The following is a 27,734-nucleotide window of genomic DNA, read 5'->3' as shown; positions in this document are numbered from 1 at the left end:
AAATTTATTGTCAAATTAGTTTCCATACAACACCCAGTGCTCATCCCAAAAGATGCCCTCTTCAATGCCCATCACCTACCCTCCCCTACCATCTGGTTCTTTGCAGAAAATGTCTGCTGGCCCCTGGCATACCCATATTTAGACTTTTGCCTTCCCTTCCAGACTGACCATCGACCATCCTCTGCCTCCCCACCCACTGTAATACCGGTCACCTCCCTGGGTTTGGTTACGCTGAGCCCTTTTGCAAAACTCCTATCTATCTGGGCAGTCTCGCTAACTCCCTGCATCCTCCTCACCCCACCTCTTCCTTGTGGGTCCCTCATTGGGATGAGGAGTCACCTACACAAACACAGCACCGTTGCCTGGCTCTATTCTGCCACCTTGCTGAGCGGAATTATCCAACGATATGCCCATCTCCCCACCTCTGGACTGTAAGCCCCTTACTGTCCAGGATTACGGACTATCTCTGTATCCCTGTGCTTTCGGACAACACAACATGACACACAGTAGGTGCCCCGATGTTCACCGACCTGAACTGCAAGAGACTGAGTCTTCAAGAAATGTGAATGAGGGGCACCTGGGTGGCTCAGTCGGTTGGGCTTCCGACTTCAGCTCAGGTCACGATCCTGTGGTAAACCAATCGGAGCCCCACGTCGGGCTCTGTGCTGACAGCTCAGAGCCTGGAGCCTACTTCCGACTCTGTGTCTCCCTCTCTCTCTGCCCCTCCCCGGCTCATGCTCTCTCAAAAATAAATAAAACGTTAAAAAAAAAAAGAAATGTGAATGAGCTCGGTGGTGTCTATATCACAAAAGGGAGGAGGGAGGAGACAGGGGAACGTCCAAAGCAAGCTCACTTCTCTCACCAGGTTACCAAGGTGCCCATCAGCGACGAGTGCCTCACTGTGGCCTCAGCCATGCAGGTCAGTCCGGGTTATTGATCACAGACAACAGGAGTCAGCTATGACTATTTTATGGAGAAAAGGAATTTGATGAGAACATAACAGAAAGCCCCAGGAGCAACAGGCAGGCTGGAGAACCAGGCTGGGATTAAGGACCAAAGGGGACTGGGCAGAGTGGAAATATGAGCCAGGCCACACCACAGGACATCTGCTTAGGACACCTGCCATTCTCAACTGGACTCCAGTTCGGAAGAGCTGCTCACTACCCCCGCTTTCATTGCGGAACTCAGCCAGAACCAATGCCAAGTGGCCGAGTGGAGGCGGGAAGAAAGAATGTCTGGTCTGCCTCCACCTCCCTACTGAGAGCCAGAGCTCCATCCCCTTCCAAGACCTACATACTGGATGTTCCCCCAAACAGGAAGGTGGGCAGGATGCTGAGCACCCCAAAATATAGAAAGTGTCCATGAGACATACCAATTCACCAAGACTGTAGAAATTAACTGTAGGTCCACGAGCCCTTTCTCTCTATTACTGGTCCCCCAGAGTGGACTCAGAAACTCCCAGGGTGGCAGATGTGAGGGACAGGCCCCTGCCTGTGTCTACACAGCACCAGAGCCAAGTGTGAACAAAGGAAGGGTTTCTTCATCTCTCACCACAGAGAGCAAGTGTCAAGCAGAATTTCAAGTATCTGCTATTGCAAAACATCTAAAGTAGTAGCAAAAGGTCACTTCCAGAAAAACATCCCTCTCCCTCTACCCCATAAAGACATTAGGCTGCAGATGCATCCTGGATAACTCCGTTGCCATTACCTGAAGTTCATTCATTCATGTGTTCACGCGTGCATGCATGCATGCATTCTGCAAACTGTCCCAAGACCCAGATGTATCACGTCCTACGCTGGGTATCTGGGTTACAAAGATAAATCCGCTGCCGTCCCCGACTTCCAGAAGTCCAGTCAACTAGAGGAAAAGTCACTTTCACTTTGGGGACGGCAGCTGGACGGAGGATTAGAGGTGATCTGAATATATGCTGCAGACCTTTTTAAGCATTCGCTGGGCATTACTCCACATCTACACACACACACACACACACACACACACACACACACACGCACGCATGCATAGCTACCTGCTTAGTCAGCTGCCAGCCCTAGGACCGACCCAGAGGACAAGGGCTGCGTGCCCAAATCTGGATCCTACCAGAACAGCTTCTGGCTACTGAGTTGGTTAAAAATGTCAAGCCCTGGGCAGTCTGCTTCCCTGAATGGGGGCGACGAAGGCAGAAGCAGACACCCTAGGTGCCCCAGGGCACACCCCGGCTCTCGGCAACAGTCAGTCCTCCGAAAATGGGAGATAAAGCTAATCTCAGGTGCCCCTCCTCAACCCTCCACAAATCAGGATGCCAACACCTGCCATTTGTACCCCATTTTCCAGTTTACTAAACCCTTTCATACATTCATTCATTCATCATTCACTGAACACCTGTTAGGTGCAAGGCACTTTGCTTAGAGCTAGGAATCTGAAGAGTAATAAAATACAGCCCCTGCCCTTTTGGATGCCTCTTCCTCTAGGAAGCCCTCCTTGGTCTCTCTGGCTGAGTTCAATGTCCCCTCCCCCATCATGAGCTCACAGCTCCCTGTATCATCACTGTCCTTCAATCGAAACTCCCTGGCTTAGAGGAAAAAGGGACTCTTAGACCTCACGCATCACTGTATCCACAGGACCTACTCCACCGTGGCACGCAATGGGGGCAGAATGAATGCGTAGGCGTGTAAGGTAAGAATCTGGCATCACCCCCCACACACACACACACACACACACACACACTTGGTTTCTAGACCAGTGTGTCTCCAAAAGCATGGATGCTGGGCCACTAATCCCACTCTCCACACCCACTGGACACCCCGGCCAGCTTCTAGCTCTCCCTCTCTCCAAGAACCACAGAATTCCATCTGCCCTCCTGTGATCAATTTATTGTTGGGATTCTATACCCTCCCTCTGGGCATTTTTTAAGATACAAGGAGACAGAGCCTGCGATTAAAAGAAAAAAAAAAAAAAGGATTCCTAATGACGGAATGTCAGGCACTCGTGTATTCATTAAACAAATATTTACTGAGCACCCACGCTATGCTCCACTGTAGGGGCAGAAACGCAGAGTGAACACAAGCCAACATCACTAGGGTCTGACTATGAAACGGTGTTACAAAAAGTGATGTCCCTCTGGTGAATCGATGAGTGAATGAATGAATGAATTAAGGGTAATGTCAAGTGATCGTTGCAGATAAGTCAAGATGTAACTTAAGCTGAATCAGGGCACATGGTCTGTTGAGGGGGGTGGGAGACCATGCAATTCTTCACCCCCAGGTCATTCTATCAGCCATCAGGGTACCCTGCCTCCATCTGTTCTCCTGTCCACATCCACAATGCAAGAGAAATGCAGAGAAGGAGCCTCTTCTTCTGGCCATCGCTGGCTTCGTAATTAAAACCAAGGATTTATGTTTACTCAAGGTCTATAAACACACCCCCCCCCAAAAAAAAGTGGTTAAGAGAAAGCAGATGAAATGCGGGTAAAGACTAGCTAAAAAAATCAGGGGGAAATGCTGTGAGTTTTCAAGCGGGACGGTGATTAAGCAGACCTTGCAGGGAGGATCTCGGAGGGCCAAGGGCCGTGGATGGTGCGCAGTGCCTGTGTTCCCAGGGAAAATGTAAACCATAACTTCCTGCAGAATTAATTGGTCCCCGGCGGGAGATGTGCGCTAAGTTCCTTGTAGATCATGCAGCTAAGGTGGCTCCCCATCCCCCACTCCTGTCATGCAGCTCATCAAGACGGCACTTAAAAAGCCGTAGACATGCAGGTTAGTTGAAGACAACCTTTGGTGGAGGAACCTGTGTTCCAAATAAAGTGTCAGGCGTTGAGGTCGCCCCCTTCCAGAACGTACGCTGTCATCTCACCTCCCGAGGCGTCTGGCTCCTCACGTGGTCACTGCAGTAGACCGCAGCTAAGTGACACCTGCCCTCAAACCATGTCCTTCCTCGGTTCGGGTAGGAACCTGGGGTGTGGAGAATTACCTCTCTTGTCAAGTATGGATGAGAGTATGGCCTGAATTTGAACACAAGTGGCCAAGATGGAAAGGAGCCTGGGAGCCCCAAGGATCCCCCGAGAAGCGGATGACTTCCCAGAGATCAAAGTGGGCAAATGAGGGGTGATGCCCAGGACCAGCCCTAACGAACCCCCAAAGAACACGTTTCCACAAATAAAGACACAGTGGGGAGGGGAAGAGTGGAGGCCCAGAAAAGAGTCGATGTCTCTGATTAAGCACGGGTGAAATTCCCATCACCGCTTTAATCGGACTCTCCCGAGGGCTCCGCTGGCTTTGCAAATGTTTTCAAAGAAAACCATCTTGAATATACATTATTCCCAGAGCCACTAAACAGAAAGACTGCCCTTCTGCCCTCCCCGCTCTTTGAGCGTTTTCCCCAGATGGGTCTTTAAAACGTGACACAATGGCAGCCTGGCTCTTTTCTGTACAAGACGATCTTGTCACCGGCTTTTACGCTCTACAGGTCCAACTCCTTTATCAGAGTCTCAGTTTACCAGCGGCTTCCTGCGCTTGAAGCTAAAGCCAATCTCCTTGGACTGACACCAGCTCTCACAAAGCTGAGGCCCTGATAACACTGAAGCACTCTCTGAAATTGACTTGCTTCTAATACCAGAGGGGAATCTATCCTGAGTCAACTCCAACAAACCTGGATTCTGGGCCATTCTAAGTAGAAACGATGACAAGCAAAACGCGCTGCAGGACTGCCCAAAGCTGAGCTGATGCAGCCACACATACCTTGCAGTTCTTGAATGCTGGCCTGCTTGCTTTTGCATATGCTGTTCCCTTTGTCTGAAATGCTATTCCCAGCATGGAACTTCAAAACTCAGTACAAACTGTCACCTTCTCTATAAAAACTTTTCCCAGCCCCTCCAGGCAGGGTTCACATCAACACATCCCGAGAGTGTAAGCTTGGCCGAGCCCTGTGCTTGGCCAGATGTACAGACAGGAGAAACTTCTATATCTGGCTAGAATCCCTCATAGGCTAGCGTCTCCAAATAACCTCTTGTTTACAATTCTGTTTTAAAAAGTTTTACTGTGTATGGGGCACCGGGTGGCTCAGTCAGTTAAACAGCCGAACTCTTGATTTCAGCTCAGGTCATGATCTCGTGGTTCTTGAGTTCGAGCCCCCTCTCAGGCTCAAATTGTTGAGAGTGCAGAGCCTGCTTCAGATTCTCTCCCTCTCTCTCTCCGCCCCTTCCCCACATACGCTTTCTCTCAAAATAATAAATAACTTTAAAAAGTTTCACAGTGCAATATTAAGATACACACAAAAAATACATAAAGAATAATCAAACCATCTCTTGTACCCATCATCCAGCTTGAGGAATAAAATATAACGAATACAAAGTCCCCCAGCACCACACTCCCCCGATCATATTTATCTCCCCAATTCCCCAGAGGTAAGCACTCTCCTGAACTGAGCATTTATCACTGCCATGCATTTCTTTTTACTTTTAAGTTTAGATATTTATTTGAGAGAGAGACAGAGATAGCATGAGCAGGGGAGGGGCAGAGAGAGACAGACAGACAGACAAAGAGAGAATCCCAAGCAGGCTCTGCACCGCCAGCACAGAGCCCGATGCGGGGCTCGAACCCACGAAACTGTGAGGTCATAACCTGAGCCGAAACCAAAAGTTAGACGCTTATCTGACTGAGCGACCCAGATGCCCCTCTTTTTACTGTTAACACATATGCTTATACCCCCCTAAACAATGTGTGTCGTCATTTTCCGAGTTTTAAAATGTTGAGGACTTTAACACTTTGCATATTAATGCAATGAATTGTTTTTATGTCCATCCCCTCCTACAGTCCAGGACTCTGTGAGCACTGCCTACAATCTGCTAATCTCTGTCCTGGGGCACCTGCCCCAAACCCTGGCACACAGTTCATGTCTCATGAATGCTTGCTGAAAGTGGACAGGAAAGTGGATGGGAAAGAGGAAGAGGAAGAGGAAGAGGTAGGAGGAGGCAGGAGGACGAAGAGGAGGAGGATGGGAGAGGAAGAGGGAAGGAGGAAGGAAGAAGAGAAGAAGGAAGAAAGAAAAGAAAGAAAGAAGAAAAAGAAAGAACGAAAGAAAAGAAAAACAGAAAGAAAATAAAGAAAGAAATAAAGAAGAATAAACAAGAGAAAGAAGAAGAAAGAAGAAAGAAGAAAGAAAAGCGTGGCGCCTGGTGTGCTCAGTCGGTTAGCGTCCAACTTCAGCTCAGGTCACGATCTTGCGGTCCTGAGTTTCAAAGCCCCGCATCGGGCTCTGGGCTGATGGCTCGGAGCCTGGAGCCTGCTTCCGATTCTGTGTCTCCCTCTCTCTCTGCCCCTCCCCTGCCCGTGCTCTCTCTCTGTCTCAAAAATAAACGTTAAAAAAAAAAAAAGTTAAAAAAAAAAAGAAAGAGGAAAGGAAGGAAAGGAAAGGAGGAAAGAGACAGAGAGAGAGAGAGAAAGAAAAGAAAAGAAAAGAGAACGAAAAGAGAAGAAAAGAAAAGAAAAGAAAGAAAAGAAAAAGAAAGAAAAGAGAACGAAAAGAAAAGAAAAGAAAAAGAAAAGAAAGAAAGAAAGAAAAGAAAGAAAGACAGACAACAGTGAGGACACAGGGTTTTCACTCACTGGACCCAAAATGGAATGGGGAGAGGGGCAGAGGGCTTCCCCATGAGTCTATCGGAGCACAGCCTTCTGGAAAACCTCCTAAGTTACAGGCTAAGAAGGCACAGGGACCCAAGTAAGACAGGGCGCAGAGCTGGCTGAGGGGACAGGGCAGCACTTAGCATGAGAGACCAGAGCCACAGTACTGTACCCAGCACACAACAGGGGCTCTGGATGCGTTTGCTGAACGAAACACCATTTCCACAGATGAGAAAAGGGAAAGCGTGGAACGAGACAGAGTGGTTCGTCCAGAGAAGACCCAACGTGGGGACCATCTAACTAACAGAGAGGACAGTGCCCACTCGTGGAGGACCAACGTCTTCCTTCGCTCAGCTCCACAGCAGAAGCCACGGCTGCCCTCTGACTTCTCACTCGCTCCACAACGCGGCCCCGGGTAGCTTCCAGGAGCTTCAGAGGAAACCCAGAGAGGGTCACACAAATGAGAAGATGCTTAAACACACAAGCGGGGCAGGGAACGGAGAGGGGAGGGCAGTGTATGTGGCCACCATGAGAGCAGGCTAATTTTGAGGGTGAAGGAATACCAGCCATCGGACTAAAGGAGCACCGAGGCCTCAGTAAAACTCTTTCCTTTAGCTGAGCTGTGTCTCTGACTTTCTGGATTCCCTGTCGTCCTGAAGAGCATGTGTGAGGAGACCACCAAGTGGAGTTTAAGAGTAGCCAGGGCTGAGAAATTAAGTTCCAAGTCTGGTCCTGACCAGCCGTGCAGCCTTGGACAGATCCCTCAACCTCTCTGGGCTTCAATTTTCTGAAAAAAGTATGCACTCGTTCTGCAGACACGCTTGGAGCCAGACATTATGGGCCTGACCTGTGGACCTAAAACAGAAAGAGGCCCGGGGCACCTGGGTGGCTCTGACAGTTGAGCGTCCGACTTTGGCTCAGGTCATGATCTCACAGTCCGTGAGTTTGAGCCCCACGTCGGGCTCTGTGCTGACAGCTGCGAGCCTGGAGCCTGCTTCGGATTCTGTGTCTCCCTCGCTCTCTGCTCCTCCCTTGCTCATGCTCTGTCTCTCTTTGTCAAAAATAAATACACATTAAAAAAATTAAAAAAAAAAAAAAAAGAAAAAGAAAGAGGCCCAGTCCTAGGGCTCAGCGATGTTTAGTGCAACAAGGCCACAGCATATACAAAACTCCGTACGTATGGGAAGTGTTGTGATTAGACTTTACTTGCTGTCATATAAGCCCCTGACTTTTTTCTCTTCCTTCTTTTTTTTTTTTTCCTTAAGATTCAAGACATAGTGTTTGGTCAATGCTAAGTAGAAAGAGAGCCAGGAAGCTCATCTTAATTCAGTGCTGACAATACTCAGCTCAGCTCAAACTTGGCAAAAATGCTTTCTTCCAGCACATCTATTCATAGACTCTGTTCCTAGAGTTAGCTCTCAATTATTCAGTCTAACGGAGGAATTGTCCCATGCTCTGAGAAAGGGGTGCAGGAAGGCGAAGGGGGGATGGGGAGGGGGGACAGGGAAGGAAGAGGGGAGAGGAGAGAGCAGGGCAGACCTAGAAAATGACCCCCCTCCGGCCCCAGAAAGCAGACACAGCGCTCTGGAAGGGTGCAAGGTGACCGTGCTCCTACGGTAAATGGTCATTAGGACAGGGACGTGGGGAGGTGACAGACATATCACCCAACTCACTCTTGAGTAAGGAATGTTCTACTGCTCCACGGACGAAGGGTGGGAGGCTGGGAGAAGCCGAGTGGCAGCTCGTGGCAGTGGCACAGCCTGTGTGCCCAGCAGCGGCCCCCTCAGGAGCCCCTGAAACCCATGTCCCCAGGGAAATGCACCCTTGGGGCTGCCATAGGCTTCAACCTTTCTCCGGGGCTCCACCTTTCACCAAACCAGCTGAACATACCCCCAGGGCCGGCAGCTCCCATTTGCTGAGCTCAACTCCGTCTCCCCCACCAGGCGCTGACGGGGTTAGTTGGGTGACAGGCGCCTTTGCCAGCTTTTCACTCTGATCTCTGGTCCTTCACTTTTTCCTCTGACCCTTGAAACTGCAGCGAGAGGAACAGGCGTGACTCAGCTGGGAAGCCGGGGCCCAGCCCAGCAAGTAGCTGGAGCTTCCGTTCTGTTCTTCCTTCACTCACCCAAAGCAGCACACCTGCCTGCCCCACATACCCGTTCTTCTGGAAGGGGCTGGGGAGCACAGCTCACGTGCCCGACAGGAGGACAGAGGGCAAAGGGAATGGAGAAAACGAGGAATGTTCTGGACACTCCATAAATGTCAATGTGAGAGCCTCAACCGTGTCTCCCTTCGTATCTAAACACAGAAACACGTACACACATACATCAAGATTAGGAATCCTGGGGTTTTAAATGAATGCTTAAAAACACTTCCCATTTTCCGCCCGAGGCAGAAAATTAGCTCATACCTTGATCCATCAAGCATACACGTGGCACCTGTGCACCAGGCACCTTTGCATGCTCTGTGCCTTCCTTAAAAAAAGTGGCTGACGAGTTTAACCAGAACCTCTCCAAAAACCTCTCCATCCCAGGCAGGGATGACAAGTGGGCTGCATGGCAGACACAGAACTTGAGAGAAAACGGTGTCTTAAATACCACAGAGACTGTCTGGAAATCTGCAGTCCCCTAAGCGGTTTGCGCTCAGCCCCCGCCGAGGTGCCTTGGGCTGCCCTTTAACGGGTTTCTCAGAAGGGCTGACGCATCCTTTCCCTGCCCGCTGGAAGCCGCCACAGGGCGCAGGCAGCAGGTTCTGAAGAGCGGTCCTTCTCCTAGAGATCAAGGGCACCCCCCTCTCTGGATGCACAGGCGGAGGAGGGGGGTACTCAAGTGCGGGTGCACAGAAGCCGCCGACCTCCCGTGGAGACCACAGCTCCCTCCACCTGAGCCGGAAGCTCACTTTTGCCTCGGAGTCGCCCACGCAGAAAACACTGGGCTGTTCTTAATGGGCAGCTGTCATTCATCCTACCCTTCCCTGAAAGTAACTTCCATATGACTTGAGGAGAGTCACTGGCTTTGGGGTGTCCCCAGATGCCCTTCGCCCCATCACCTGCTAACCAAGAGGGCAGGCGGTGAGTCTTGAAAAGTCACATGATCTCTGACCTCAGGTTACCTCCCTTATCAAAAGGCAACAGGGACTCCTTCTCCATGGGTCTAGGAGGGTCCGCTCTTGGTGGCTATTATTATTCAAGAACCGCTAGCTGTCTTTCTCCAGCTGTGTTCCAGTCCTATTGGCAAGGCTGTTAGTATGTTAACCCCAAGGACGCCTGGGTCTAAGTTTTAGTCACTGCTCTCTTCTGTCGTACACTATTTATAAAGTGATCTAAACACTGGTTTTCTTTCTTCCTCCTGCAACAGTAGAGTTCTCGGTTTCTTAGAAAAAAAAGAGATCAGAGAGGAACAGAGAAGAGGGGAGAGGAGAAGGTTTTCTTCCAGCAAAAGTAATCTCATAACCACATTGCAGAAAATGCATAAAAGAGAAAGGAAAAGAAATTTATCCACATTCATAGCCCCCTGCCACAACCTCGGATGCCGTTTTGGTGTGTATTTCCTTCCAAACTTTTTTCCTACAAATGACTGCTCTTCTCAGTTTCCTCCCAGCCTCCTGCGCCCTCTTTTGAGGGGCTACAGCATGACTGATTCAAATATTTGATCAATTTCAGATGCTTAGGTTACTTCCAATTTGTTATTGTCAAAGGCGCTAAGCTGACCATCTTTGTGCAACATTCTGTCCGTATTTGGAACTGTTCCTTTATGATATCTTGTCAGAAGTAGGTATTCCCCGGGTCAAAGGTTACAAGTATCTTCATGACTCTTAACATAAATTCCATAGTTTCCCAGAAGGGTCTTTGTAGCACCCAGTTGGCCACAAGACCTACAAAGACCCAGTTGGCCACGAGAAAAAAGACACAGGTTCCTTCCTGGGGCTGGGGACACCTCTCCTAGGCATCATGGGGTGCTGATAGGGGCACCTGCTGGGGTTTTCTCTGCCTTGAGCTCTTATGGAACATTCCAGTCTATGCACATCAGCACAGCAATCTCAGGGGCTTTTCAACTCCCCCTTGTTGAATGGGAGCTGCATAACACATACAACAACAAGCTCCAAAGTGGAATCAAATACCCTCTCCCTCCTGCCCCAACAGCTACTTAATATGATGGAGAACGAAAGATCAGGTTCCTTCTCTTTCGGTTTTAAGTGTCCAAGGTCTGGAGACAAAGATCAATTTACCTGAGAGAGGCATTTTCCAACCACATTCCCTGGTCATGAGGGAGGTGCTGGCAGAAGAGGGGGTGGGGGACACTCCAAAGGTCATACCTTCTTTATTCCTCATTTACTTCTGCAAGCGAGAGGTCTAGGGGAAAGTCACAAGTATGCAAATGTCGTTTTTCTACACTTCCCCTGCATTTCACCACTGAAACTTTGAGAAACGCTGCTTGGGAAAGAGAAGGTCCCACTTGGAGGCAGGGCTTCAGGGAGTGGGGTCATCTCCCAAGGCTGGGGTCCCTCATGGATGCAGGAGCCCTTTCAGATCAATTCCAGATTGGGGCACCCAACCACATCCTGGAGATGTGTGGGATCAATGGCAGTCAAAGGTCCTAAATCTAGGGGCTGCTGTGACCAGGGATGTTGCCTTTTTTTAAAAAAAAAAAAAAAAAAAAAAAAGAGTCAGGCCTCACTAGGGCCAAAGAGACGGCCTCCGTCCTGTCCACTGGGTCCGACACACAGGACAGCTGGACACACAAAAAAATTCTCTCCAAAGTTATTACACTCAAGCAGGAGAGACCCCTAGAATAATCACACATACATATATGTAATATATATAGCCCACAGTTGGGTCAGGACAACGGCACATTCTGAGGAGGTCCCCCATCTAGCACAACATAAATGGAACCGTATATCACGTACTAATTTAGCTCAGCCGTATTCAACTCTACTCAAAGGGCCAAATGCTTTATTTTTATTTTAAAGAGTTTAAATAACATAAAAGCATATTTTGCCTGTGGTATTTAATTTGTATTTGTTTTATTTTTGGATACTGTACTTGATGGTACATCATACACCACTGTGCGTGCGAAACATTTCCTGCAACATGTTACTGCACAGCATCACGTACACAAAAGCACCGTATGCAAACGATCCCTCAGGGCCAATTTAGGAGACTGTCTGAGATCGTTTTTAACCAGGCTTCATGCCTCATTTTCATCAGGACTTCCGAAAGTCACGATTAAGACAACTCTGCTGTGTTAAGGTTTGCCCTCCTTGGGTGCTCGAGGGATGTGCTGTTAGGTAGTAGCAGAAAATCAGTCTCCGATCACAACAGGAAACCAGGCCTCCCAGGCTGGAGAACGCCGGTGGGGGGGGGGGGGAGGGAGGGAGGGTGGGGAGGGCCCCTGACTTATAACCAGCCTGCCAAGGACGGGCTGTCAGGGCATGAAAACTTGTCCTCGCCGGTTGGGCCCTGAGCTGCCTGTACAGGCCCTTAGCAAGCTTTCACCTCCCTGGCCTGCTCCCTCCTTTCTAAGAGTGACCTAGATGATTCCCAAACTCCTGTGTGACTCTGGGCAACTCACCTCACCTCTCTGGGCCTCCTCTGGCGTCTGAACAGGTCCCACCTTGGAGGAGAATCAGCGCTGCCCAAGTGGGATTCCGAGAGCGAGCTGCCCCGTGTTGAGATGCTGACCTCCTCAGCACTTGGGCAGATGGGTCCTGGGGTCGGGTCACCTCCAGCTGTCAGATGTTTCCCCTTTTCCTACCCACCACCCGACCCACACCTTACAATTCGTTTCCTAGTAAGCCATGGCCTGAAAAGGTCTGGGAAGGATGGGACTAAGGTGATCTTCAACGTCCTTTCCATCTGAACACCAGCCACCCCACCCCCAGCACCCCCGGATGTTAGAAATAGATGGTTACAGGGGTAGGAGTTACAGGACCTCGGGGTTCTCAAAACTGGTCTGCACCAGAATCACCGGAGAGGGCTTGTCAGAATGTAGATTCTTGGCCTCCCACCCTGGAAGCTTAAGTACACCAGATTCAGATATGTCAGATGGAAGAATACTGGACGAGGGAACACATGCGTAGAATGTTCTGGCAAGTTCACATACTGAAAGTGGATGGGAGGAACAAGCAGAGGCATTAATACTGGTCCACTTACTTTCTCAAGGCTACAACGACCGCTGTCCAAACACTGAGATTTGCCTTTCAAATTCAACCCCCCTGACACACGAACCCACAGAAACCCATATTCCCCCCCCCCAAATCTTTCTCTTGTGGGGGTGCCTGCAGACCATGTGATGCGCTGCAAATCCCAACACCAAATGCATCAAGAGGGGTATTAATAGCGTGAGTCAGTTTCACACTGAATTTACCAAAAGCCTCAAGACTCAAATTAGCCCAAGTCCTCCATCTCCTTGCAAGAGTGCTTTATAAATCTGACCTTCCTTGGCTGGCTGTTCACAGCAGGTGGTTCTGGTGACACTGGTGGCCGAGATGCCTACCATGAACACCAAACCCCCCCCACCCCGACCTTAGAAACCCACGCCCTTCCAGCAGCATCGAGCAGGCAGCAGAAAACTACTCAGGTACACCTCTCACTTTACAGATTTGGGGAGTTATGTTCAAGGTTCACCTGAAAGGGGCAGTCAAAACAGCAGGTGGGAGCTGAAGCTGGTGAGGCAGCTTTTAATTCTAGCTCTGCTCTCCATCAGCCTCTGAGTTTTCTGTCTCCTCATCTGTCAGATGGGGATAACATGACCCTGCCTCGTGAGTTCCCACGAACATAAGAAAGAAAACAACGCAGGGGCGCCTGGGTGGCTCAGTCGGTTGAGCGTTCGACTTGGGCTCAGGTCATGATCTCACGGTTTGTGGGTTCGAGCCCTGCGGTCGGGCTCTGCGCTGACAGCTCGGAGCCTGTTTCAGATTCTGTGTCCCCTCTCTCTCTGACCCTCTCCCCCATTCATGCTCTGTCTCTCTGTCTCAAAATAAAATAAACGTAAAAAAAAAAAAAAAGAAATAAAAACACGCAGACACACATCGTCCACGCTCAACAGGGAAAGTGGTTATTATTTCAAAACAAAACAAAACAACAAAATCACAAAAGCCACAACATGCTCATGGGAGCCGTGTGATTCGGGAGGCCTCTGCCTGGACATAAATGCCTGCACAAAGGGTGGAAATGCTGCCTCAGTCCCCTTTCCTGCCCTGCTCAATCAGCCCGCTGCTCTGTCCTCTCTGGCGTCAGTGACTGCCCTGCTCTCCTGTCCCCAAATCTAGCCAGAGAGCTTCTCCAGTTCCTGGGTGACAAGGACGGACCTCAGGGGGGCTGGGCGTGGGTTAGCCCAAGGAAACAAAGCCTTCCTTCTCAAGCCACACAGGCCCTTAGAGACTTGAGTGGGTGGCAGTGGGGACACACAGTGTGTATTCCCCACCTGGACCCATCACAGGGCCTAGCACACAGTAGGCCGTTCACTTAATGATAGTCCCTGAATGGCAGGATGGACGTGGTTCCTCCATTATGAACTGAACGCTTGACAGCAACAAGGTGTGCTCAGAAAGGACTGGAAAACCTCACTCTGCTTTCATTCACAAGCCCGTGTGATCTGTGCACACTGGCTGGCCTCTGATGCCTCGGGGACTCAGGGCAGTACACAGAACTAGAGTTCAGGGGAGCAGGGCAGACATTTAGGATGTTATTGCCGAGTTTCACTTCCACATTGTCTTCTGCATTTTACTTCAACTCTGGTTTTGAGCAAAGCTGGGGCTGGTGCAGAGACTGGCAGGGAAGGCCTCCCTGAGTCTGCAGGCTCCTCTCCCCGAGTCCCAGCCCCGGAGGCTGTGTGGACAGCGGACTTGCATCATGGAGCACCTCTCAGACATCGGGCCCTGAGCCAGGCACAGTCAGACATTTTCTGATGTAAGAGCCACAACAAGCTGTGAAACAGGCACTGTGATGCCAGACGAGGCTGTGCGATCTGAAAGACTCCACAGCTAGGGAGCCGGCTGTGAACGGAGATGTACCTGGCCCCCGGTGCACAGTCCTTCACCCTGCCAGCGCCCCCTGCCAAAGAAGACCCCCAGAGGGGCCAACCACGGCGTCTGGTTTTGCATGAAGCCACCCCAGCAGTCTGCAGGTGTCTTAAAGAAACACCTGCCCCCCCCCATCAAATTCATACCCCCCATCTCCTCCAAGGGCATGGCCCTGGATGGAAACCCGCACTGGACAAATCAGTGCTCAACTCACCTGGGGCTACGTCCGCGGGAGGTGACTACAGGGAGTGTCTCTGTGGGGGGCTGGCTAGCAACTTTCACGCACCCTGATATCGTTTAGTCCCCCAAGCCACCCGGGATGCTGGGACACCGGGTGCTGCTAGCCAAGCCTCATCCGGACCAGGACCGTTCTGGCTCACCAAGGTGAGGGACTGGCCCAAGGTCACGCGGCCCTGGGCAGGGGCTCCTCCGGCTCCACAGTGTGGCAGCGTCTGCTGAGAAGGCACTGGGTTTACATCCCAAAGAGCTCCAAGTGGCCAGACAGAGCCGGTCACGGGAGGATCTCTGAAGCAGACAAGCAAAGTTGCTTGCTGCCCAAGTGCCCTCCTGTCCTTGACTCCTCTGTGTGAGTGCTCCCCACTGTACTCCCCAAATCTGAGGGTGCTGGCAGAGGAAGGGCAAGTGGGCCATCAGCCTCTGACGGAGCCTGAATTCAACCTTGTCGCTTTTCCTGCGTTGGGCTTAGTCCCCCGTGGCAGAAAGGTCACCAGCACCGGTACCGCTGAGCTGGGGCAGGACGTCCAGCCGGCACCATCCCCCGGGCTGGGGCTGCCCTGCGCTGAGGTCGGCCCCCAGGTACCACGCAGCCATGTGAAGGGGCCTGGCTAAGACCCGGGTTCCAGGCCTGATTTGGTCTCTTGGGCAAGATGCTTCCCCTTCTGGGTTCCAGTTCCCTCGTGTGTTAAATTAAGACTACTGGACGCCCTAAAACCTGACCCTCTGAGCATGAACTTCCTGCTCGATCCTTGCAGCCCACAACCACGTGTGAAGGCCTGTTGCGCTCACAATGCAGCCCTCCCCACCTCAACTGTTCAGAGGGTCCAGGCCTCGTGGGGCTTGTTCGGTGCCTCCTGGGCCTGCCCAGCCCTCTGTGTTGTCACTGCCATCTGTTCTAGGCCTCCGTCTTTTTAATTGTGTGTATCATGGGCCTGGCTGCCTCTTCCACTGCCGAGCTGCCCCACGACACTCAGTGTCATGTTCAGATTCACATCTACGAGCTCCGGGTCCTGAATGAACGACGGGAGTGGGGGCTTCCACATTCTCCCTACTCCAAGTGCGGTCCCCGGACCAGAATCTTTGCCCACCCCCGCCTCTGACTCAGAATCTGCAGAGAAACCTCCAAGTGATTTGAGGGAACACTCCAGTTGGGAAGCCCTGTTCCAAGATGCTCCTCGGCTCTCACGTGCCCCTCACGTCCTCGCATTGACCACCTAGAAGCCTTCCAACTTATGGGCCTTAGCAGGACTCACTAAAATGCAGCCCATCGTTAACCAAAAAAAGATGTGTCTTTAGGAACCTTCTAGAAGCTTGCCACTGACTCTCACAGGCAGGATCTGAAATGTGCAGGCCCCAGGGTGATTCCTGACATGTGTTACCCACTGGTCGCCCGAAGTCTCAAGTAGCATTCAAAATGCTGAGGTCCCTTCCCCTTGGTTCTGTGGATTTGGCTACCCTCAACGTCCCCACCCATCAGTCCCTATAAATGGGTGACAACCCCACTGCCAACATCCCACAGTAGAGACAAACGGACCGGCGGCCCTTCACGTCCCTCACGGCCCTGTGTCCATGGTCAGAAGATGCTCTGCCCTCATTTTCTACTCTTGACACTTACTTGACTTGGGAAGAAGAGAAACTTCTCCAAAACACATTTCCAGTTTTTTCATAAACCCTGCAATTCCTCTAATGGTTTCAGATTATCTTAAATATTTATTAAAATCACTCTCAGCCACACTTCTTTAAACAAATCTCCTCGTTGACTTCGATTATTTATATATTTCTGACATGATGTCTCCTTCCCTCAGAGCAGATGGCAACTAGTAAGTAAGTCTTCGAAAAAGGGGAAAAAAAAAAAAAAAATCAATGGGACAGAACGTAAATTCAACGTCTCCCCAGTTTACTCTTCTTGACAAGCTCCGGTATGATTATCTCTTCATTCAGCGGAAGCACCGTATGAAGCCAGTCAACGACTGGTTTTGGAAGGCATGGCGCCTTGAACTGGAATCTAAGAAGAAGCCGCCAGCCAAAGGCTCAATTACCAGTGGGAACCATAGCCTGGTTAGGAGAGGGATAGGACAACGGGACGGGGGTGGGGATGGAAAGAACCGGGGTAGGGGGAAAGGAAGGGACATTGGCAGAGCACATCCTATGAGCCAGGCAATGTGCTGGAAGGTTCTCCTTGATCTCCACAACAACCCTTCCAGGCGGTGTACCACTCCTCATTTGAAAGTTGAAGAAGGCCCAGAGAGAGAGGATAAATCTTGCCCAAGGTCACAGAGCTGGTAAGCAGCAGAACCAGGATGCGAACCAGGTAGTCTGAGCCCTAAAGCCATACCCACAACCCGCCTCTGCAAGTAGAAAAGCATAACAGGACAAATATCATGGCCCTTAAACCTCATGCATCCTTGGCTAAGTTCCTACCTTTCTTTCAACCTGGTGAGGCCACTCACCCCTTTTCAGGCCATCAAAGACTTAACTCCTAAGCAACAGGGGCTTTGTCCTTCTGAGAATCTGGGGGACTCCGGGTTGATGGAAAGCTGGAAGGAGTTCATGGGGAAGGTTATGAGATAGGAAGTGAATGTCATGAACACATAAAGAGTTAACTTCATGAGAGGGGAAAAAGACCTTTGCCCTCAGAAATGGATGAAAAACATGATCTTTTATTTTTAAGTTTATTATTTATTTTTGAGAGAGAGGGAGTGTGAGTGGGAAAGGGGCATGAAGAGAGACAGGGAGAGAGGGGGAGAGGGGGAAGGAGGGAGGGAGGGGGGAGGGAGGGAGAGAGCGAGGAGAGGAGAGAGGGGGAGAGAGAAGGGGGAGAGAGGGAGAGAGAGAGAGAGAGAGAGAGAGACAGAGAGAGGACACTATCCCAAGCAGGCTCCGCACTGTCAGCCAGACTCATGGCTCAAATTCAGAACTGTGAGATCATGACCTGAGCTGAAATCAAGACTCAGATGCTTAATCAACTGAACTGCTCAGGCGCCCCCCAAAAACATGATCTTTTATTTTTTTTTACACTTATTTATTTTTGAGAGACAGAGAGAAACCGAGCAGAAGCAGGGGAGGAGCAGAAAGAGAGGGAGACACAGAATCCGAAGCGGGCTCCAGGCTCCGAGCTGTCAGCACAGAGCCCGACGTGGGGCTCGAACCCCCGAACCGTGAGATCATGACCTGAGCCGAAGTCAGATGCTTAACTGACTGAGCCACCCCAGGCTCCCCAAAACATGATCTTGATGATGCTTTCACATAGAGCTTTTATCAACTGTCCCAGACAGGGAAGGAGAGAGAATGAATAAAATCAGCCGGTTCCCCTCCCCGCCTCAATTTACTTGTCTGGAGAAGCTCCAAGTCAGGTTAAAACAGAGAGGTGGGTCTGGCCTTTGAGAAGCTTCATCCTGCAGCTGAGGAAAGGCTGAATGTCACCGCGGATGAGGACCGCCATTTATCAGGGGTCTCAGCTAAGGGCGCCCCACTCCTGCACGAGCAAAGCAAACCCACGCTAAATGGGCCCATTTTACAAATGAGAACACTGAGGCTCTGAAACGTCGGTGACATGCCCCATGGGCAGTAAGTGGCAAAAGTGGAGGTGTGGATTTGGGTCTTGCTCTCTTACTCAGGCACCTGTGAGGTGAAGCAGGTAGAGCGGAGGTGATTTTGCCTGGTCACAGATGCGGAAAAGATGGTTCCAGGAGCGCAGCGACCTCTCGAAGGCTGCCCGGCCAGCGCGTAGCGCAAGTGGACCATCTGAAATCTGATGTGTCACTGACACAACACTGCCTCCACAGTGCTCACTGGAAGATGGTTTCACCGAAGACGGCAAGGTCCCAGCCTGCTGAAGCCACAGGGACAGAGGTCTCTTCAAACAAGGAGGGGACAGCAATGCTGAGCGTGAGGCCACAATCTCTTGGCCCTGGCATCCCTCAAGAGTCCCTCCTGTCATGGTCTCTGGATCCTGAGGTAAGCTGTCAGAGGCTGGGATTCCAGAATGGGAATCAAGAACTGCCAGAGAAACAATCTCAAGGTCACTACAGGCCAGTACACTGACCTTGAGGTGGAGACAGAACGTACCTCCATAAAGAGCCAAAGGGAAACCATCTCTCTTTTGTTCGTCTGTCACAAAACATGTACCGTGTATCCAAGCACATGCCAGACAGCCTGCCAGGTGCCAAGGGAAACACAAAGGCCATTCAGAGGGGGGCCGAGCCCACAGGAAGAGCGAGAGCGCGTTCCAGGCGGAAGGCGGGTGAGGATTCCTGAATCCACCGCTTACTAAGGGTCTGAGACCAAGTCCCGCACTCTCTCTAGGTCTTGTAAAGTAAGAATAAAACCTCTGCTTCACAGGTAACCGTGAACCACTCCACGACTTAAAAATGAATCTGCAGGTGTTCAATCCACAGTTGGCTGCTGCATAAAGGCACGGCTCTGCCTGTCACAGTAGTAGCACTCAGGCTCACCTCCTGCCCTCCAGATGTGGGGAAAAAACAAAAAAAAACACACACAGGATGCTAAGAGAGGTGCTCAGAAGCCTTTGGGAGCTGAAGAAAGGAGAAGGGACAGCGAAAGCCAAAATTACTTTAAAAACCTCCCAAAGTGCAGAAAACCCATAGTGGCCCTTTATCTGCTGGCCCTCTCCAAGTACCCTGCGCATTAACCTCACCCTTAGCCTCCTTCATCACACACGCTGCCCCTCCCCATGCCAACAGTCTCCGCAAAATCCGGAAAATGCACATCCGACGTGCCTCCCCAGGAAGAAAACTCAGGCCCGCTGACCACTCCTGCATGCCCCACCAAGGGAGAAAAACCACCTCTCCCCAGCTTCCTCCACGCTTACAGGAACCCCCAAGCCTGGGAAAACAGCCCAGCTGTTAGCCCTGGCCACCCCCTCGTCGGACAGTCATCTGGTGGTGGCAATCAAAAAGATGCTTCCTTTTCATTTCCACAGGAATGCACTCTTCCAAGAATAGGAGAGGCTCAAAGTCAGAGTTTAAGCTCCTTTTCACAAGGAATCAATATTTTCACAAGATAATCCTCCTGGGGAGGGGATGGATTGCTGAGATCCCAGGTGGCAAAACGTGGCTCTCTGGGGATTGTGGGATGGATGTTACAGGGCAAGGAAGCCAAAACGTAGACCCACACCACTCACTTCTTAAAATTCACGGATCCAGCTCTTCCTTTCACAAATATCTACCCAGAGCGTCCCAGGTGCCCAGGGACCCCTTCCAGGCGGAGGGGGATGCAGAAATTAGAGGCCAGATGACTGACAATGAGACTTTCCATTACCTGCGCCCCCTCCAGGCCAGGAAAGTCCACGCTCACTTTCTCTAGGCCCTACTCAAAGCACCCATTTTTACAGACAGACATCTAAGACGGAGAGGGTGAGCGATTTGCCCAAGGTCACACAGCTAGCGAGGCCGCAGGGCCAGGAATTTAGCATAGGTGCAAAGTCCACGTGACACTCCCCCAGCGGAGCCTCCTTCCCGCTGAACCCCCCCCTCCCCCACCGGCTCCATTTCTTGCAGCTGGGTGGGGATCAAATGCGACCCCCACCCCCCCCGCACACGCAGGGTTTCAGCTGGGGAAGGGGGGGGGGGTCGAAGTCCCGGGTCCTTCTCCCCTCCCACCCTCAAAACGGGACGCACCGGTTCGAGACCCACTGTGTGTGAACACAGACCAGGAAAAGCCCTGCAGGCTGCAAGGGCACCCACCCGGTAACACTGAACTTCCATTTTAAAAAAAAAAAAAAAAGAGATGAAAAGATAAAGGGCAAAGAGGAAGTGCTCTTTAAACACAGGCGGGTGGTTACCCCAGGAGGAAGTCTGAGGCCAATGGAGATTTTGCTCACCCCCTCCAGTTCCTCTCTTCGAAGCGCCTGGCCTTCCAGCCCCCAAGCAAGTTGGCGCGGGCTGCGCTGCGCTGCGCCGGGGCCAGACCCCGCGCCCTCACCTGGCGAGAAGGAGGGGTCTTGGGGGACAGCCACACACGAGCGAACCTCCTCCCCGCGCGGGGCCCCGCCGCGCGCTCCCCGCAGCTGGGTGGACCCGGGCGGCGGCCCCGCGGCGTGCGCTCCCCACCCCCACCCTCGCCCTCCCGCCCGGCGCGTCCTTGGGCCCCCGCGCCGCCCCCGCCCCTGCGGCGCCCCCTCTCCCGCCGCCGCGGCGCCCGGCCCGCACCCCGTCGCACGCGCGCGCGAGCGCCCGCACCCGCACCCGCAACCCGAGCCGGGAGCAGGCGGTCCGGGGGCGCGGGGCGAGCGGGCGGCCGGGCGGCGCGGCGGAGCCCCGGGCACGTACTGGCGGCCGGGCGAGCGGCGAGGGGAGCGCGGCCGCGGGCGCTGGAGAGCAGGAGCCTCGGAGCTCGGGTGCCGCCGCCGCCGCCGTTTCCGGGTTGGCCGGTCTCACGTCACCGCCACAGGTTCGCGAGCGGCCCCCGCCGCGGCGGCAGCAGCAGCAGCAGCAGCGGCGGCCCGGGCGAGTGCCAGGCGAGAAATAACTATAAAAGGAAGAGACGCCTCGAGGAGGAAGAGGAACGCTGTTTACCTTCGAGAAGCCGAGCCGCCGGCGCTCGCACCAAAAGGAGGACGCTCGCCGACGCCGCCTCCCCCCCGCGCCCCGTCCCGCCGCATCGCGGGGCCCGGCGTCAGCGCGCGCGGCGCACCGGGACCGCCCCGCGCCGGCCCCCACCCCAAAACCCGCGGTGGGGGCGGGGGCCGGGGTGGGGGTGGGGGGCCCGCGGCTGGGTGACCTTGGGCAAGTCGCAGCGGGCGGGCGAGCCGCTGCGCGGGGCGCGCTGGCGGGGGGTGGGGGTGGGGGGCTCGACGCCCCGCTGACCCAGACGTGGAAACCCCAAGCCCCCGGAGGCGCAGGGCTGGCCCAAGGTCACAGCCTATCGGGCAGGGTTGGGGCTCCAGCGCCAGCCTCCCGACCTTGAGGCCAGCCTGGGTTCCTGCCCCCTGGGTCCGCTCCCTCCGCCCCTGGCTTGGGAATGATGCCAATCCCGCCCGGCCCACCTCGCAGCGGGGTCGGGTGACAGGTTGTGCGTTCAAGACATTAGGCCTCCAACAGATACTTATGAGGGCCCACTAAGTGCCAGGGCCTACTAAGTGCCAGGACTGTTCTAGGCCCTGGGGACACAGCTGGGAACCCGAACAAAATCCGGCCTGGGAGGCAACGGGGACAGACAACAAGCAAATATCTGATGTGTCTGGAGGGTGCCAAGTGCTATGAGGAAAAATAAAGCAGGATCAGGGGAGGAATGGGGTGCCTGTGACACCACGGAGTAGCTGGCTCTCCAAGGACTTTTAGTATAGGAATTCCCAGAAAGCTCCTGTCTGTTAAATTCCAGCGTCGGATCTTCCGGAGGCCCCATCTTTCCCCTCCTCTGTAATGGCAGTGAATGCATTTTTCTCCGTTGTAACAAACAACACGCGTGTGGGAACGGATAGTCTTCTTCCCTCTGCCTTGCTCCTCCCGCCCTCGAGCCCATCCTATCATTGTCTTGAAATTCTGCCACCATTTCTCAGGAATATAGACAGTGTTCTTTAAAGTATCTTTGCACTGACCTCTAGCAGGGCATCAAGAGTTACATCGAAATCCTTCACTGTCTTTCCACCCTCCACCTCCAGCCATCCTGGATGTGTTGTTGGGGGCTGGGATGTGCCCAAATAATATCAGGTGTTGACTTACCTGATTACAACCCGTTGGTTTCTTCTACAAAGAGGTCTGAACCCTTTCCCTTACCCAGGCCCAGTGCTGGGGGTGGGGGTGGGGGGCGGTGAGAAGATCTGATTCAACAGGACTTGCAAGGGACTCCTGGCCCTGGATCTGCAGGAAAGCAGCCCAGACGACCCAGTATGGAGGAGACTGAGGGGGAAGGGTGTTTGTTTCAACTTGGAAGGGAGGGAGCCACAGAGAGGGCAGAAGGAGATCATAAAACTCTTCCTAGAAGTTCTGAGAGGCATTTTAGGGCCAAGTGAAAAAGAAGCACCTGGAACCTTGCCTGAGCATCAGTGCCCTCATCTCTAAAGAAGGGCAGTGAAGCCCACCTTGCCGTGGTGGAGCAGAGGGGACACAGCTGGGTCCTGAACTAGCGACTCGAGAAGCCAAGGGGTTGGAATCAGAGCTGAGCTGAGTCAGTTCCTTTCTTGGCCACTTATGAAGTGGGCATTAATAATTCCGCACATTTTTGAAGTTCTAACCAGTTGCCAAACGCCGTGCCCATCTAATTTAATTCTCAGAACAGCCCCACGAGGCAGGTTCATCATGCTCAGTGTTACGCAAGATACTGGAGCTGGGAGACGGATGGAATTTGCCCAAGGTCAGACTAATTAGATAGCAGTGGAGCTGGGCATGAACCCAGATTGTCTGCCTCCAAAGCCCAGCTCTTCACCCTGACCCTCAGTTGCTCATTTGTTAAGTGGGATTGACAATGACAGCTTCATGAGTTGGGAGGGGGGATTTAAGTGAACAGCACATGTGTAGAACCCAGCACATTAGGAAGACCCAGGAGAACAGTAGCAGCATTGTCATAATTATCACAATAATGATGAAAGGCATAGGGGTAAAGAATTTTCTGGCATGCTTCGGAACTTCAAACGGTTTTGGAGTGAATGTAACATAGAGTGTAGTGTGGGACGTCAGGAGGCAGGGAGGAATAAGTGAAGGTGTGTGCAGGGGCTGGATCACGCTTCACCTGCATTCCGCGGAATTCAGAGATGTCTAAGATGAGGAGTCCGACTCATGTGTGTCTCCACTCACTGGATACAGCAAGGCTAAGAGGATGATCTGGCCTTTGATCTTGCTCATCGGTCAGGTCCTGACAGATGTGACAAATTCAAGCAAATGGAAACCTGGGGGTAAAAACCTATGTCATGTGAGGACACACTGAAGAAGGCTATGACCCAGAGAGTGGGCCCTCCCTCACCAGTCACCAAATCCGCTGGGGGCCTTGGGGTCTCTTCACAAGGGCACTAATCCCATTGATGAAGTCTCCACTCTCGCGAGCGAATCACTCCCAGAGGCCCCACCTCCCAACACCATCACATTGGGATTAGGTTTCAGCCTATGTATTGTAGGGAAACACCAGCAGTCGGCCCATAATATTTGGTGTCCTGAAAAGGGCACTGATTTTGGAGTCAGGAAGGCCTGCCTGCAATTTCCAGCTGTGCAGCTTTGGGCAAGTCAATTAGCTTCCGACTCCTTGAATTTCCTCATCTGCAAAATGGGAATAAGAACATTATCTTCTGTTTGAGAAATGTGCATGAGATCGTGAATTTGTAATGCTTTCTCGGCTATAAACAGCAGGCACATTTTGCTCGCAATCTCAGTATCCTATTCTCCCATAGCACGTGCTGTCCACACATCCTTCGAGCAAACTAGCTGGCTCCTTCCGTCATATATGCAAAAGCCCGTCAAAAGGGTGCCTTTCCCGGGGTGCCTGGGTGGCTCAGTCGCTGGAGCATCCGACTCTTGATTTCATCTCAGGTCGTGATCTCACCGTTCGTGAGTTGCATTGGGCTCTGTGCTGACAGTGCGGAGTCTGCTTGGGGTTCTCTCTCTCTCTCTCTCTCTCTGCCCCTTCCCATGCTCGCTCGCTCTCTCTCTCGAAATAAATAAATAAAATTTTAAAAAGCATCATTTTTTTTTTTAATATGTATCTCCCCACCGAGCATCTGGTTTTTCACAGAGTAAAAGCTATTGCGTGTGGAAAGTAACAGAAAGTGAAAGGAGACACGGGAACCCTGCTCTTGTCCTGCTGGTTAGTATTTTGTAATCGAGTAGATTTCCACATCCCACGGGGCTACAGGGTTCCTGTACTCTGGCCATTCAGAACTGGTGGGCTTCAGAGAGGAGTCTCACAGCCCGAAGTCACTAGGGGCCGCTGTCCTGGAATTGCAGGAGGGCCGTGGGGAAGGGGGGTTTGCAGGTGGCTCAGGCAGCCCCTTCCCATTGAGGGATTTCACTCAGGAAGGTAGACAGAGAGAGCTGGCCCCCAGGCTGGAACAGAGATCCTAACCTGGGCACGCGGAGCCCAGGCTTCAAAGGCTGGTGAATGATGGTTTCCAGGCACTGGCCACAATGGGCAGTCATTGCTTAATGGACGCCTAAGTTTCCTTTTGGGGTGATGAAAATTGTGGAACTAGGTGGAGGTTGCCCAACATAGTGAATGCAGTAAATGCCACTAAACTGTTCACTTTAAAGTGGTTAGCTATAGGTTATGAGATTTTCACTTGAATTTTAAAAACTAGGAAGGAAAGAAGGAGGGAAGGAGGGAAGGAGGGAAGGAGGGAGGGAAGAAGGAAGGGATGGGAGGAAGGAAGAGAGGGAGGAAGTGGGGAGGGGAACAGCTGGGGTTGGGGGAGCCGGTGAGCAAGACCTTTAGGTATTTTCAACATTTCACGACATCCAGCATAGGGCTGCACCAATGAACCAGCTGTCAGAATCGGAGCAACAGGGGCCCAGAAATGCCCTCCGCGCGGCCAGTTTATATAGGCGATTCTTTACCAATTGAAAGTAAAGGCAATTAGTATTGAATAATGCAGTTTGGGTATTAGTATTTTGGTTTCTATCATAACCTCATTTCGAAAAGACAAAAGAGCATGGCATCATAGAAAAGCTCAGGGTGGAGTCTGAGAGGCCTGAATTCAGATCCTGACTCTGAGCAGCTGCAGGGCCCTGGACAAAGTCTTAAGCCTCACTGTGCCTTGTGTTTCCTGCTTACATAACGTGGGGTGACAATGACATGCCCATCGTCGCACTGCTGTTGGGACTGAGTGAGATAGTGTAGGTAGGATTTCACCTAGAGGGTGCAGAAACAGGTGGCAGTTTTGTGGTCACTATAAGGTGCACAAAATCTTCCGAAACCTGGGTCCACGGGGGGAAGCGAATCAACATTCTTCGGGGGGCTCTAGAAACCACTATCTAGACTCTGGCGACCTGCAAGAACACAAACGAATCTCGCACCTGCCTGTGCCCGGTACACAGTTGGTGTTTGGCAGTGGGGAGGGGACTGAAGCAAGGCAGAGTCAGCCCGGTCCCTCTCCGCTCCTCCAGGTCTCCCCCGCATCTCACAGGAGGTGAGGGAAGAGAATGCATGGTGTGTCGCCTGTCACTGTATGTTAGGAGGTGACAGTTACCACCGAGGGCAAGAAAGCAGAGTCAAAATCCAGCAAATTCCCTGGGATTAGTGGAGGGGGCAGATAGCCTTTCCCACTCTCCAAGAACCTACGTCCGCACAAAACGCTGGGAAATGTGATTTGTCATGGCGACATCACTGAGAAGCAGTTACTTTCAAGTGCATTGCCATGCAAATGGGTCAGCGCTCCTTGCTCTAGAAAAATTCTGTCCTGTGGAGGGGTGATCTTGTATCCGCAAAACGGTCGGCGAGGAATCAAATGTCCCCCGTCTGACCACACGGAAATAAAACCATTCGCTCAATTAATATGAGTAATTTCTCTAAGCATAAAACGTCCCTCCACGCTGGACCACAAGCACAGATGTGCAGACACACGTGCGTGAGCACACACACACAACACACACACAGCCTCGTGCAGGACACACACAGGGAGGAGAGGGTGTTTATATGAGTTATTCTTTCTAATGGTGAAAGTAGGGGTGCTAATTATAGAAAAGCCTCAGGAGAAAAGTGTAAGAAAGGAAGCGAAGCCCACCCACGATGCCCCTTCCAGGGTCAACCCTGGAACTGCCCTTTCTTAACATCTTCACATATTGGTCTCTCTTTTTTTTTTTTTTTAGTTTTTTTAGTGTTTATTTATTTTTGACAGGAGAGAGAGAGAAAGAGAGCATGAACGGGGGGAGGGCAGAGAGAGAGGGAGACCCAGAATCCGAAGCAGGTTCCAGGCTCCAAGCTGTCAGCCAGAGCCCGACACGGGGCTCGAACTCACAAACCGTGAGATCGTGACCTGAGCCGAAGTTGGATACGGACGCTCAACGACTGAGCCACCCAGGCGCCCCGTATTGTGTCTCTTTTTAAAATGCATTTTATGGGGCGCCTGGGTGGCTCAGTCGGTTAAGCGTCCGACTTGGGCTCGGGTCCACGATCTCGCGGTCCGTGAGTTCGAGCCCCGCGTCGGGCTCTGGGCTGATGGCTCGGAGCCTGGAGCCTGCCTCCGATTCTGTGTCTCCCTCTCTCTCTGCCCCTCCCGCGTTCATGCTCTGTCTCTCTCTGTCTCAAAAATAAATAAAAACGTTAAAAATGCATTTATTTTAATATAGTTGCAATTACACTATATCCAACCCTATTGAGTCTTGCTTCCCTCGTTCGCGTATATGAGAGAATGTCAGTCCCACAGAGGTTTAAATGGACGGGCCAGGCACTGACATCCTGAAACCCACACAGGAGAGTCGGCAAAGAGACAGAAACTACTGTTTCTCCTTCAGTGTCATTTCCTCCAGGCCAGATACTATGTCTTATTCGGCGTTGCGGGCCCAGCCCTTAGCACAGTACCCGAAACACGATTAGTGCCGAATAAAGGCGTGCTGAATAAGAAATGGACGGAGGAGTGGGGAACAGATAGATACTGATGTCACACTGACCTTGCCTGATGGGTTTCACCGCGAGAGGAGCTTCTCTGCAGACCCTCCCCCTCTTGCAGAGAAAGCCCCCCCACCAAGCGATAGGGGAGCAGTGGAGACTGGGGTGATGGGGAGGGCGTGGCATTCACCTTCCATCTTTACAAAACCCCGTGCTCCCCAAACAGCAGGTGTCTGGCCGCAGGTTGCAGCTGTGCACTACGCTCAGAGCCGTGTTCTCCAGAGATGGTCTTTGGAGCAAAAGCCCCTGGGAACTGACGAGAACGGCGGGGTCTCCGCCCTGCCCCAGACTGACTCCGACTCAGAGGCGGGG

General features: G+C 52.1%; 1 protein-coding gene across 1 annotated transcript in view; it reads right to left on the bottom strand.

Annotated features, from left to right (window-relative positions):
- Positions 1–10,869, bottom strand: part of CYRIB (CYFIP related Rac1 interactor B) — a 138,142-nt gene extending 127,273 nt beyond the window's left edge. The window contains exon 1 of the mRNA XM_030303818.1: positions 10,842–10,869. Coding sequence (XP_030159678.1) covers positions 10,842–10,854 — 13 coding nt within the window. The 5' untranslated portion in view covers positions 10,855–10,869. The remainder of the gene's footprint in view (positions 1–10,841) is intronic.
- Positions 10,870–27,734: the final 16,865 nt, after the last annotated feature.

This window comes from Lynx canadensis, chromosome F2, assembly GCF_007474595.2.
Source record: "Lynx canadensis isolate LIC74 chromosome F2, mLynCan4.pri.v2, whole genome shotgun sequence".
Lineage (NCBI taxonomy): Eukaryota > Metazoa > Chordata > Mammalia > Carnivora > Felidae > Lynx > Lynx canadensis.
The sequence above is the reverse complement of the archived record's forward strand: the minus strand, read 5'-3'. Positions and strand labels throughout refer to the sequence as shown.